Source organism: Erpetoichthys calabaricus, chromosome 2 (assembly GCF_900747795.2).
Source record: "Erpetoichthys calabaricus chromosome 2, fErpCal1.3, whole genome shotgun sequence".
NCBI classification, from domain to species: Eukaryota; Metazoa; Chordata; class Cladistia; order Polypteriformes; family Polypteridae; genus Erpetoichthys; species Erpetoichthys calabaricus.
Window position 1 is genome coordinate 6,062,993 of NC_041395.2, and position 14,302 is coordinate 6,077,294.

Genomic DNA, 14,302 nt, shown 5'->3' on the forward strand with positions numbered 1-14,302 from the left:
TATTCCTCTTTCTATCATCTCCTTTCCATTCTCTAAATCCCCCTTATTTATTTTATTGACACAACTTCTACTCAGAGGGGATGTCAACCTTAGCGACTGCAGTTGCTGGTCTTGCTGGTAGAGCAGGTCACATTACACAATTAGAAATCGCTGGGCATGTCAGATGAGTTGACTTTCCAGCAGACTTTCATATTTCCAAAGGATATTCAGCTCGTCCCTTCTCTCTGACAGCCTGATGGAGTGAACGCTTACTCGAACAGCGAGTTCAGCCATGATCTCGAATGTTTTTTTCCCCCCTTATCTGACACATAAAACACGACACACCAGACAGGTGAGCTTCTCTTCTGTCTGTGTGATTCAAACACCCGCGTTCCTTATTCCCTCGTCGATGCATTCTATGTGTTGTATTTCCGGCTGATCCTGAGCACTCATTGGTCGTCAGCTCTCATGCTTCCCGAGTCGCCCCTACAGCTAAAGACAAAGTCCAACCTGTCTGAGGGGCGAGTCGCAGAATGGATGAAGTGAAGCGTTGGGTAGGTCAGACTAGATGACTGGCAGTCACAGGAGGACGCTGCGACTTTCTCCGAGTAGCTATGATTACGTAAATGAAGGCTGTCATTGGAGAAGTCGTGTAATGTGACATGGCCTTAAGAATTAGCGGAAAAGTCTTGGCCTTGGCTGCCTTATTCAGCCATCAGTTGGTTTCCCATCTGGTCAGAGTCATCTTAAAGGGCTGGCTACCCCGGTGGGGTTAGAATGCAAAATAACACCGAAGTCTGAACAAGACTCCAAAGTCGACCTCCCGCCTACAAAAAAAGAAATAACTACAAGAAAAGAACATTTTAGTGAGTTTGGTGTTTTGCAAAATCAAATGCAAAGTGAATTTTAGCGTCACTTTTGCAAAGCAAGATGGCTTTTCTTAACTCATTGCATATTGTGAAAAATACTTTGAAACTATTGTGCTGTTACATTGAGTTTAGAAAGCCCCCTGAGTAAGGCGCTATATGAAATAATTGTTTGTTTTGTTAGCCTCTGCTGCTTTGTGATGGCGGGCTCTGTGAACGCATTGTAGAAAGTAAAGATCATTCGATGTATTGTACACTTCTTTATCCCAAAGTGGACATGCACAAGTGTGTGAATTATTGATTTCAATGCTGTATGTTGTGACTGTGCACAAAATATCAACAGGAATCATGAGGACCTCTGAGCTTCACTCTGCTGAAGGACGTACGTGGTGAACATAAGACAAGGGTCATGGACATTACACAAGCAGAAAAAGCCAAATTCGACTGAGAGAAGAGTGTGTTTGGTGTCTCGGACTCCAGTTGAGATCGTCTGTCAATGACTCACCCGTGACGGTGAAGCTGACCGCTTTGCTACGTTTCTCTCCCCATTCCGTCTCACACCAGTACAGACCGCTCTGGTTCTTGTCTGAAAATGTCACTGAACAGCTTGGGATGTTTTCACAGGACAGATTTTGCCTCAGATGGTTTGCTGTTGCCATGAACCACCAGAATTTCTTAAATAGAGGATTTCCGTTTACTCTGCAGTTGAGTGTAACTGTGTCTCCTGCAAACAGGACAGTCCATGTCGGCCATTGCAGAAAGGAAACCTCTGGGTGCTCAGCTGCAAAGAAACAAAGAAGTATTCATTGTCTTATCAATTGATCCACATTTATAAAATCACATTCTCAAACCCACTTAGTCCAATTCAAGGGTCATGGGAGGCTGCAGCCTGTCCAAGCAGCAATTAACTTCACCCACGTGTCCCCCGGTGACCTGGGAAGAACATGCAGATGTCATACGGACAACAGCTGGGAGTCTGACTCAAACCCTGGATGTGGTTTAAGTGTATTGTTTCAGGCACATAATGAATTAAAAACAACCACTAAGTATAACTCCTACTCATTTACTTATAGTTGGTATGGGGGCCATCACAAAGTTCAAAAATCCTGGACTCAAACCCTCTCTATGTCGGGGTCTCGTTATCTCAAATGTCAAAGACATGCAGGTTATTGGCAACTGAAATGGATCCATAAGAGTTCTTACTATGAGGGTCAGGCACATCATCCAGGGTTGGCTCCTTCTTTGCTGCAGTCCCCAAGACCATGAAGTGGAGACACGTGGGTTCAGAAAAATGAATGAACAGATGGATTGACTTACTGATATTTAAAAGGAGAGGCCTGCTGGTGTACAACTGAACAGATGGCTTTCCCGTGTGGGCCTGGCACTTGTATTCACCCTGGTCAGACCACACGATGGCGCTAATGGTGCAGATGTTGCTCTCCAGTTTGTGGCCAACAGCATAAGGTGCTTGCAGTCTCTCGCCATCTTTATACCATTGGTACTGCAGTCCAGGGATATCTATATTCATCTGGCAGTAGAGGGTCACAGTCTCTCCATAGTAGACCACCTGCCATGAGGGTCTCATTGTGAGGAAAAGCTTTGGTCGATCTGGAGAAGACAAAAAAGAGACAATCCAATCAGAGGTGCTTCTTGTAGAAACTCATAATGTACATCTCAGACCCCTTGTTGATCTTCTTAATGATCTTCTAGTTGTGCCCTTGTGGAACGTTCAAGTGCCAACTTGTTAAACGTAAGCAGATTACTGAAGACCTGTCTGCGCCCCCTTGACCTCAATGTTCATCTGACCAACCGGAGGACACTGGTAATGTGACGAAGTAAAAGACGTTGTTGTTCATGCTTGCTAAACATGTATGATTGTCAATGAAGTTATGACGTTTATCTCGGCTAAAGGCACAAAGTTAGGTCCACCTAACTACAGTGTCCTCAAGCACACGCGTTATGTGACGTTACAAATATCCCCAGCCTAAGTTTGATTGTGGTATTGACTGTAATCTAGGATTCTAAATTATTAGTTATTAAATTTTCACTTGTGGCAATCAACTTTTGTTACCCGTCCGACTACATTTGCTGAACAAAGAAGCTCAGGCCTAATGTTCCTCGATTATGTTTACTTGTTTTGTAAGTCGCTTTGCATAAAAGCATCTGCCGCATCAATGAATACAGATGTAAGCGTAATAGTTCATATCTCTGAATTATTATAATGTGCATTGACGTGACAAACATATGACACCTCAGAAGTGATGAATGTGACGCACACACTGTATCTGTGTGGCCAGTACGGCGTGCTGGATTTGACCTCTTCTATCACTTTATAATGGCCACCTATTGTCACTTCTCTGTGAACTGACCGATGGCTCAGGAATATGGTGTGACTTCACATACGGAAATCCTAACGGGTTTTTGCCAACATACAAAGGTAGTTTATTGCACTCGTATTGCGACAAGGACACCTAGTGAGGACGTTTTGTTAACCGTAAGCTGTTACCTTCCATTAGTGCAGGGGTGGGCAGATTCAGTCCTGGAGGGCCGCAGTGGCTGCAGGTTTTTGCTCCAACCCAATTGCTTAATAAGAAGCCCTTATTGCTCAAGTAACACTTCAGCTTCACTTTAGTTGTTTCGCTCATTAAGAGTTTGAACCCTTATTGCTTATTTTAGTCTTAAACAGCTGTATGCTTGGTGTTTAATTGCTCCTAATTAGCAATACCATGCAAATGACAAAAGAGACCAGCATTTCTCCATTTAGCTTGTTACCATTTACGCCTGTGTGTATTTATTGTGCACTATTTGGTTTAATTAAATACTTGGAAGGAAAGAGAAGAGAAAAAAAGTGAAACACTGAGAATTACTCATCTGTTTTAGACTTCAGATCATTTGGATGATATCCTTAGGAACGAAAATAAATCTAGGATATGAGAATGACCTGACATGGCAGAGTTAAAGCACTAGCAAGCCATGCAATTATATAATTGACAAGGATTGTTTTTTAATTAAGCAACTGGGTTGGAACAAAAACCTGCAACCACTGCGGCCCTCAAGGACTGAATCTGCCCACCCCTGCATTAGTGCACAAGTAGTCTGTGATGCCAAGATGAGACTGACAAACATCGTGTCTCGGTGACCTGAGTCAGCCCGTGATACGTTTACTTTTAGCTAAAGTAGCGTTGGCCGACGTGATGGTGTCTGTGCGTCGTGAATGGCTTCTTGGTGAGGTCACTGGCTGAGCCCTCAGTGTTTCATGTGGCCCGCACTATTCATTGTAACAGCAATCACACCATTACAGGTGCCAGGTGATAGCGGCTAACCGCTCAGATCTTGGCGCCTTACGCCTTTTTCAGATCCCCAGAGCGCAGAGGAGAGGCACTATAAGTTTTATATGTAATACTTTATAGTTACTATATAAATAATAGTGTTCTTTTTTACTTTGTCATATGCAAATTATAAAGTATTATAACTCAAGTCTGAAAGACACAGCTGCTATTCAGAAATCCACCCAGGAGCTTGGGACATGGCTCACCAAGGTTGATACAGTGCATCCGGAAAGTATTCCCAGCGCATCACTTTGTCCACATTTTGTGATGTTACAGCCTTATTCCAAAATTTATTAAATCCATTTTTTTTCTCAGAATTCTACACACAACACCCCATAATGACAACGTGAAAAAAGTTTACTTGAGGTTTCTGCAAATTTATTAAAAATAAAAAAACTGAGAAATTCCATGTACATAAGTATTCACAGCCTTTGCCATGAAGCTCCAAATTGAGCTCAGGTGCATTCTGTTTCCCCTGATCATCCTTGAGATGTTTCTGCAGCTTCATTGGAGTCCACCTGTGGTAAATTCAGCTGACTGGACATGATTTGGAAAGGCACACACCTGTCTATAGAAGGTCCCACAGCTGACAGTTCATGTCAGAGCACAAACCAAGCATGAAGTCAAAGGAATTGTCTGTAGACCTCCGAGACAGGATTATCTCGAGGCACAAATCTGGGGAAGGTTACAGAAAAATTTCTGCTGCTTTGAAGGTCCCAATGAGCACAGTGGCCTCCATCATCTGTAAGTGGAAGAAGTTCGAAACCACCAGAACTCTTCCTAGAGCTGTCCAGCCATCTAAACTGAGCGATCGGGGGAGAAGGGCCTTAGTCAGGGAGGTGACCAAGAACCCGATGGTCACTCTGTCAGAGCTCCAGAGGTCCTCTGTGGAGAGAGGAGAACCTTCCAGAAGGACAACCATCTCTGCAGTAATCCACCAATTAGGCCTGTATGGTAGAGTGGCCAGACGGAAGCCACTCCTTAGTAAAAGGCACATGGCAGCCTGCCTGGAGTTTGCCAAAAGGCACCTGAAGGACTCTCAGACCATAAGAAAGAAACTTCTCTGGTCTGATGAAACAGAGATTGAACTCTTTGGTGTGAATGCCAGGCGTCACGTTTGGTGGAAACCAGGCAGCGCTCATCACCAGGCCAATACCATCCCTACAGTGAAGCATGGTGGTGGCAGCATCATGCTGTGGGGAACTGGGAGACTAGTCAGGATAAAGGAAAAGATGACTGCAGCAATGTACAGAGACATCCTGGATGAAAACCTGCTCCAGAGCGCTCTTGACCTCAGACTGGGGTGACGGTTCATCTTTCAGCAGGACAACGACCCTAAGCACACAGCCAAGATATCAAAGGAGTGGCTTCAGGACAACTCTGTGAATGTCCTTGAGTGGCCCAGCCAGAGCCCAGACTTGAATCTGATTGAACATCTCTGGAGAGATCTTAAAATGGCTGTGCACCGACACTTCCCATCCAACCTGATGGAGCTTGAGAGGTGCTGCAAAGAGGAATGGGCCAAACTGGCCAAGGATAGGTGTGCCAAGCTTGTGGCATCATATTCAACAAGACTTGAGGCTGGAATTGCTGCCAAAGGTGCATCGACAAAGTACTGAGCAAAGGCTGTGAATACTTATGGACATGGGATTTCTCAATTTTTTTATTTTTTAATAAATTTGCAAAAACCTCAAGTAAACTTTTTTCACATTGTCATTATGGGGTGTTGTGTGCAGAATTCTGAGGAAAAAAATGAATTTAATCCATTTTGGAATAAGGCTGTAACATAACAAAATGTGAAAAAAGTGATGAAGCGCTGTGAATACTTTCTGGATGCACTGAAGGTCTGACCTGCCTGGTAGGTTTAAAGCCTTGATCTATCAGCACTCAATCCTGCCCCAGGTCCTATGGCCTCTGCTGGTATATGCAGTCCTGTTTTCAACAGTTGAGTCCCTTGAAAAGAAGATCAGCAGCTTTCTTCGGAGGTGGACTCCCACGCAGCCTCACCAGCGCAGCACTGTATGGATCAAGGAACATCCTGCGGCTACCATTTAGTGGCCTCACTCAAGAATTCATGGTAGCACGCACCAGAGAAGCCCTACAGTACAGGTACTATGAGGATAGTAAGGTGTCAGCAGCTGGCATTGAGGTGAGGACAGGCAGGAAATGGAGGGCGGAGAAGGCTATGGAGGTGGCAGAGTCACGCCTGAGACAGAAGGCTCTGGTGGGCACCATGGTAACAGGTATAGCAGGTCTTGGCTACTTCCCACGACCAGGGTCGGCAAGGCCCAGGGCAAGGAGAGAATCCATCTACTCCAGGAAGAGGTCCGAGCAGGGGTGGAGGAAGAGAGAGTGAGCAGGGCAGTAGGACTCCAGTAACAGGGTGCGTGGACAAGGTGGGAGAGTACTCTCCAGCGAAGGATCACCTGGTCGGACATCATGCAGGGAGATTTCTTTCGTGTCCGGTTCCTGGTGCAGGCGGTGTACGATGCCCTGCCCCGCCCAGCAAACTTCCACGTCTGGGGAAAGAGTGAGACACCATCCTGCCCACTTTGTTCAGGAAGAGGCTCTCTAGAACATCTACTCAGCAGCTGCCCTAAGGCACTGGCAGACGGCCGATACCGGTGGCACCATGACAAGGTGCTCAAGGCAGTTGCTGAAAGCTTGGCTGTAGCCATCAAGACAAGGAAACTCCTCCACGGCCCAAAGAAGGCAGTTACCTTCGTTAAAGATGGAGAGCAATCCCAGGCAAAGACAGTAATAACAGGCCTATTCCACACAGCCTCTGACTGGCAGCTGCAGGCTGACTTGGGAAACCAGCTAAAGTTCCCGCAGCAAATTATAACAACAACACTCCGGCCAGACATGATCATTACATCAGAGGCCTCAAAACAGCTGATCGTGTTGGAACTGACAGTGCCCTGGGAAGAGCGTATCGAGGAAGCTAACGAGAGGAAACGCGCCAAGTACCAGGAGCTGGTGGAGGAGTGCAGGGACAGAGGCTGGAGGGCACTCTATGAGCCCATAGAAATTGGCTGCAGAGGATTTGCAGGGCGCTCACTCTGCAGAGTGGGCATAACAGGAGTGGCCAAGAAGAGGGCCATTAAATCTGCAAGTGAAGCCGCAGAGAAAGCCTCAAGGTGGCTTTAGATGAAGAAGGGCTGATCTGTGGATCGCTACTGAGATACAAGCTGGGGATCGATCAACCCCGGCTGGGTCGCCTGAGTGAGGGTGTATGATGTTGCGAGACCCGAAAACGCCCGATGACCACAGGATACATCACTGATGATGTGTCCTAGTGCATCCAGGTGATGTTTCTTATATATTAATCATTCAAAGATTCGATGTCGAGATTTTGATGAATCTCGACGTTTTAGACCTCCCTGACTTTCTCGTATACGAAGTATAGGGGATGTATTGGAATCCTCCAAAAATTGCATTTTAAGATTTTAATGAATCTCAACATTTTAGACCTCCCTGACTTTCTCGTATATGCAGTGTATGGTAACCGTCTGAAAATTCAATGATGAGTTTTTGATAAATCTCGACGAGTCCGAAAATACCATTTTTGGAATGATGTCTGTGTGTCTGTCTGTGTGTGTGTGTATAAACTTGATAACTTGAGTACGCGTTCACTTAGGTAAACCAAATTTTGCATAAAAGTATTAGGTACAAAACGCAGATTTCTATCAACATTTGGGCGAATATCCATTAACCGGAAGTGTTACTTTTATTTTCTTTGAATCTGAAGGAGTAGCTTCTCTGTAATTTCGTTATACATGACAATAAAGGCTTCTAATTCTAGTTCTAATGATTTGCACCCTTAATTGCGGAGCACAGCCTGGTACTCTGTGGCTGCTCTACCAGCCAATGAAGTTCTGCAGCATCGTGATTGCATATGTATGAGCTTGATTAGCATGCTCCATAAATGGATGTTTCAGGCAGCAGTTGACGTGCGTTCCCATACGCATATTTCCAAGGTGCTTGTGATTTACACTATAAAGAGTAAATTGCGTACTCCGGTTTTATAAATCAGATTTTTTTTGGCTTGTGCATTTTCCTGTTGTATGTGATATGCATATTTGGACACTCGATTCCACACAAAGTTTTATAAATGAAGCCCCAGAGGTGTAGCAGCTGGGCAGAACATTTGTTCACACGGATATCAGAATCAACCCGGGACAAGCCTCACGTCACTTCCACCAGGTGTCCAGCTCTGCAACTTCTGCTCAATCAGAACAGCAGAGAAGCCTCTCAGGAGGCCAACTTCATTTGACCAGAAGACCCCGAGGAGTAAAGGAGCCTCAGTGTTTCATGTGGCCTGCACTCTTCACTGTAACAGCAATGACACCATTACATACAGTATGCCAGGTGGTAGCAGCTACCCATTCAACCACCAGGTGGCGACACATCACCTTCTGTTTGCTTACATTGCTTTTTTTTGTATTCTCATGTATTAAACAAGAACTTCACACCTGGAGTTGCAAACCCTAACCCTAAACTTATTTTTCACCTCTCCTTTCTCAAAAACTTGGAAGTTTAAGTTGAGTGGTGGACTGTCAGTGACGGAGTGAACGCGAGTGTGGCTGAGTGTGCCCTTTAACAGACTGGCACTCTCTACACACCTCCTGTATTGTGCCCCCCTGGCTGCTCCATTGTGACTTGGAATTCAGAAAATCAGAACAATGCATTTTAAAATACACCAATGAATGAGAATCAATGGGGTACACTGGGGTCCTAAAAAAAGCTGACCTTGATAGAGATATGTTCGTCCTTCTGTCTCACCAACTGCGTCTCTAAGAAAAGAGCGTACTTGGCAGCTGAACACGAGTTTTTTTTGTCACCACAGACCATCTGAAGGACGTCAATGTGGCCGTCTCCTCAGGCGTGGCACACGGCTTACAGAAACTGTTGTGCGGTTGATCAATTTTTAAAAACGAGTCAGTCGAAATGCAGCAGTCGAAAAGCAATCATCTGTAGCTGAAAATAATCAGACTGAGAGCTGAGGTGCTGTGCTTGATTGAAGAAGCCAAAATATAAATACAAGTGACAAACTGTGAGTGACATCAGCATCACACTCTCTATAATTTCTGACACATCCTTAATCCACTTGTCACCATTTCATTTACTAAGTAGAGCTGATTGAGGTGTTTTCAGGAGGGCACAGGCTTCAGTGATGCCATATGGTGGCTCCAGAGTCATGTGTGGGGTCTGAATGTCCCCCCTGTGTCTGTGGACATTGGTCTTTGTTCCCATGTCCCTCAGACACATCCCTCAGGTTAATTGGTGGCTCTGAATTGGCCAGGCATGAGGGACCGAGCTGTGTGATTTTCTGGTGTCACGGTGGCTGGCAAGACCCACTTTGCTTTGGCACACAAGTCTTTTGCTCTGATGCACCTGGTGGACCCTCTCTTTTCTGATGATCTAAACTCAGTTCTCCTCACAGGACCCCTCTTTGGGTCTCATCAGATCAGACTGATCAACCACAGGGAAATGACATCCTGAGATGTCTCCGTGTTGCACCATTTAAACATTTCGTCAGAGAACAAAAAGCCTTAACTCAACCACTGGCGAGCTCAACGGACAGAAGTTTACATCGATGATCAACCAAACATTTGGACTGAATGAGCATCCAAGAAAACAGAAGATCTGTCTGTGCTCTCCTTACATTCTCTTGGCTCTCGACCTGGTGTTCACATCTGCTCCATCGACAGAGCCCTATTGCCTATGGTGTGGCTGTAATGAAGGATATGTCTACGTTATCACGTATTTGTTTTTGAATTTCGTCCACACTCCCCCGGCATTTTCAACCCATCAGTGTTTTGGAAACGCTCTCCAGATCTGTAGATTTCTAATTATGTTATGGTGTGGGTGAGTGAAAGTGAAGAGTTTAAAATAACGCAGATTCTAATGCGTTCGAGATTATTATGCGGCCCTTCCCTGATTGGTTCCAGCTGATTACAGCATCGTGTCCTCTGATTGGTCACCATTCACAGAGAAATAAAACAAAATCCCTATTCCAACAAAGCAAGCATAGAGGAGCTGCTTTCTGTGGCGCTTCTTGTGTTGCTTACTGGTATGCATCTTCATTGTATTTTGTAGAATGTCACACACGTGCGCATGGGAGCCAGCCACAGTGACCACAAGAAGGGAATTCCATGTCCGCCATTTGGTGGGGTGCACTTAGCCCTCTTATTTGGTCCACGCATACCAAACACAGGAAATTCTGCCTGAGTGCAAAGACGTCACTTCCTGTCCCGGCCCCGAGGACGACATCACTTCCTTAAACTGCCCAATAAAGCCCAACTTCCTTCCTCCGTTGATCAGTTCTGTTTTGGACTCGGAGCCACACACAATTGTATTGAAACTTTGTAGCAGTGCCACATCATTTTATGTTCTGGTTTGTCTTTTTGTCTCTCTATGTGTATCCTGTTTCCGTCTGAGCACATCTATAGCATAAGATGGGCGGGTTGGATAGGGAGGACCTTTGTGAGGTATGGGGCGGTTGTTGTGATTTCCCGGAGGGCCATGGAAACGGACCCACTATTGAAAAGGAGCGCGAAAAGGCAGGAAGAAAAAAGGAAAAATACGACCTGAGCTTTATGGTGGAGGGGAAAGACGTGTCCTGTCTGAGGCCAGGAAAAAGATTGTTTCTTGTGGAGCACCGCAAGTCCGATGCAGTTTGGGGTGGCCACCTTGAAGATTCCAGATACACTGAGGGAAGTGTTCTTGACAGTGGATGGGATCGGAATCCGTGTGAGCCATAAATCTTTAATTCTGGGTTTGGCACATCTGAGAAACTGAAATATTGGGAGATATGGTCAAGTCAAGTTGGGGAGCATTGCACTGGTACACCGTGTTGTCGCACCCACCACACAGCAAAACAACTCGGGATCCCGGTTGACAACCCCCCAGGCAGACACGCGGTTCAGTCCCACCCTCTGGAAATGACCCTCTATCTGCCTCAGCCAGATGTTACGTGGGTGACCCCTTGGTCTGGTCCAGCCACTCGGGTCCCCAGCAATGATGATCTTATGAGCCGGATCACCCTCAGGGAAACGCGCCACATGGCCATAGTGCCGTAACTGACGCTCCCTCACAATACAGGTCATGTGCCTCATTCGGGACTCCATGAGTAACACAAAGTCACACCAGCGGTACTCAAGGATTTTCCAGAGTGACACACATGAAGGAGTCCAGTCTTTGTCTCAGGTCACTGGATAGAGTCCATGTCTCACAAACAGGGAGCACCAGGACTCTAAAGACTTGGACCTTTGTCCTTTTGCTGATATCGGGAGCGCCACACACCCCTTTCCAGTGACCTCATGACCCCCCCATGCTCTCCCAGTCCATCTACTGACTTCAAAGGAAGAGTCACCAGAGTCATGAATGTCACTGCTGAGGTAAGCAAACCTCTCAATGATGAGGTCGACACTCTCTCCACAGACAGACACACTACTGACAGCTGTGCCCAAGAGGTCATTAAAGGCCTGGCTGTTGGTTTTTATCAGGACCCTCACAAGCCCAGACACTCAGACTCCTCACTCAGTCTCTCGAGCGCCCTGATCAGAGCCTCTATTGACTCTGCGAAGATCACAGCATCATCAGCAAAGTCAAGATCCATGAACATTTCTTCACCAACAGATGCCCCACAGCCGCTGGACCCCATGACCTTGCCCAACACCCAGTCCTTACAAGCATTGAACAGAGTAGGAGCAGAACAGACTGCTGACAGACCCCAGAATCAACTGGGAAAAACACAGAGGTACTGCCTCCACTCTGCACAGCACTCACAGTACCAGTGTACAGGCCGGCCATGATATCCAGCAACCTCGAGGGGATCTCACGAACCATCAGGATGTTCCACAGGTCAGCTGAGTCGAATACTTTACGAAAATCGACAAAGGCTGCAAAGAAACTCTGCCGATATTCGCATTTGCACTCCATGAGAACCCTCAGTGCCAGGATGCAGTCGATGGTAGACTTCTTAGGCGTAAAACCAGACTGTTCCGATCGCTGATAGTTGAGCAAGTGATCACAGATCCTATTGAGGACAAGGTCCTTACCCGGCACCGAGAGCAGTGTTATCCCTCTGTAGTTGCTGCAGTCCAGGAGATCACCCTTCCCTTTCCAGATAGGGACGACTAGTCCCATTTTCCAGTTGGTTGGGATGATGCCAGTCTCCCAAATGGAAGCAAAGATTGCTTGCAATGCCAGGAGGACAGCCTTACCACCAGCCTGGAGAAGTTCACCCCGGATACCACAGATACCTGCACCCTTTTCTACCCTCAGCTGGTTCACCACCTGTGCCATCTCAGTGAGACTGGGGGGTTCACAGCTAATTGGAGGATCAGCCTCAAGAACCGTGGACCCAGAGATATCCAATGTCCTAACCGGAGGATCAGCTTTGAACAACTGCTCAAAGTAGCCAGCCCAGTGGGTCACAACTGCAGTGTCATCTGTGAGGACCGTTCCATCAGCCGCCCTGACTGTGACTCTCCGAAGAACAGATTCAGATGTGCATAATGCTTCGATTCCTCCATAAGCAGGACGTGGGTCGCTAGACCACAGATGGTGTGTCACTTGCTCACAGATTCCTCTAACAAACGCCTCTTTATCTACCCTCAGAGCCCTCGCAGCCGTCCTTCTCAGTTCCCGGTACAGACCAGAGTTGCCATTGAGCCGTGCGCTGCGACTCCTCTCGATGATATCCAGGGTGCCCTGCGAGATGAAACACAGGTAACACCAACACAACCCTCAGCAACCTTCAGGGTCTTGTCACGGAAGGTCTCCCACATCACATTAGGATCGGCAGTCATATATGGTAGTCTGATAAAAAGACTAAATTGAGTGGACGTTGTGGGATAGTTTTGGGGTGCCTGATTTGATGATATTTGTTTACTGTATAAATTGGGAGAAGGTGGGCGGTTTTCAAAATATTTATGTATGGGGAGTTTGTGGGATTATAGATAAAGTAATAATTACATTTTTTGCTGCACATTTTCTCTGGATCATTTTTTGTAAAAATCACTTTTATTACAGTTTGGGGTTGACATGCAATCAGTCGTTCCACTACAAACTTAGTGAAGCATAATGGTTACAATCGATGGGATTAATAAAGTATCTATCTATCTATCTATCTATCTATCTATCTATCTATCTATCTATCTATCTATCTATCTATCTATCTATCTATCTATCTATCTATCTATCTATCTATCTATCTATCTATCTATCTATCTATCTATCTATCTATCTATCTATCTATCTATCTATCTATCTATCTATTATATAGTGCCTTCACATATCTATCTATCTATCTATCTATCTACAACTTTGCCTTTTGCAGTCAAGGCTGCTCCAAGCCTCTGTCTTGTGTCAAGGATCATCTTTTCAAGTGTTAAGTGCTGCATACATGTGCAAAAAGCCAATAATTTGCCGTTTTGCAATAAATACTGTGGCTGGCGGCGTGAGCATCCTTTCAAAGATGACACTTTGTCTTCCTAAATTCAGTCTGAATGTCCAGAGCAGTATCTCGCACACACACACTGAGGAGCGGAGTGTAGACTAGCTGTGAAGAACCGTTCACTTCAGGAATTACAATCTGATGGTTTTTATTCCTTTGCTGTATTTAACTTGGAGCCCCTTCAAGTTCAGTTCTTATCTGCATGTCTCCTCAGAACTTTGACAATAATCCGCTATACGGCCAAACAGTTGGTTGACTGACTCTTAAACACAACCATTGAGGCTCATATCTGACAGAAAAAAGAATTTTCTCCAAGAATTAAATACGTGTTGCAAATTCTTTTTTTTTTTTTTTTGCTTTTGTTCTAAATAACTCAAGTTGCGTTCGTCACTGCTGTTATCACACAGCATCTGCAGGATCTGAAGAAGAATACGAAAACACGTCTCAGTGCGACGACGGAGCACCCGCTTAGCATTGCGCTTGCACATGCCTGTTATTGTGCACACACTCAGCTTGTCCTGTTTCTAAATTTATCGAGCAAATGTAGCGGTGAGAAAAAAAAATGGTAATGTCTAGCATGATAAATATTTTGCAATTAGTCAATAGACTTTTATTTTAATTTTGAATTTAGTTCACTCATCAGTTATGCATGCAGGTAGCCC

General features: G+C 45.5%; 1 protein-coding gene across 1 annotated transcript in view; it reads right to left on the reverse strand.

Annotated features, from left to right (window-relative positions):
- Nucleotides 1-14,302, reverse strand: part of LOC114669442 (basement membrane-specific heparan sulfate proteoglycan core protein-like) — a 108,025-nt gene that overhangs the window by 36,004 nt on the left and 57,719 nt on the right. The window contains exons 12-13 of the mRNA XM_028825667.2: nucleotides 2,163-2,453; nucleotides 1,351-1,626 (exon numbers count right to left, since the gene is read on the reverse strand). Coding sequence (XP_028681500.2) covers nucleotides 1,351-1,626; nucleotides 2,163-2,453 — 567 coding nt within the window. The remainder of the gene's footprint in view (nucleotides 1-1,350; nucleotides 1,627-2,162; nucleotides 2,454-14,302) is intronic.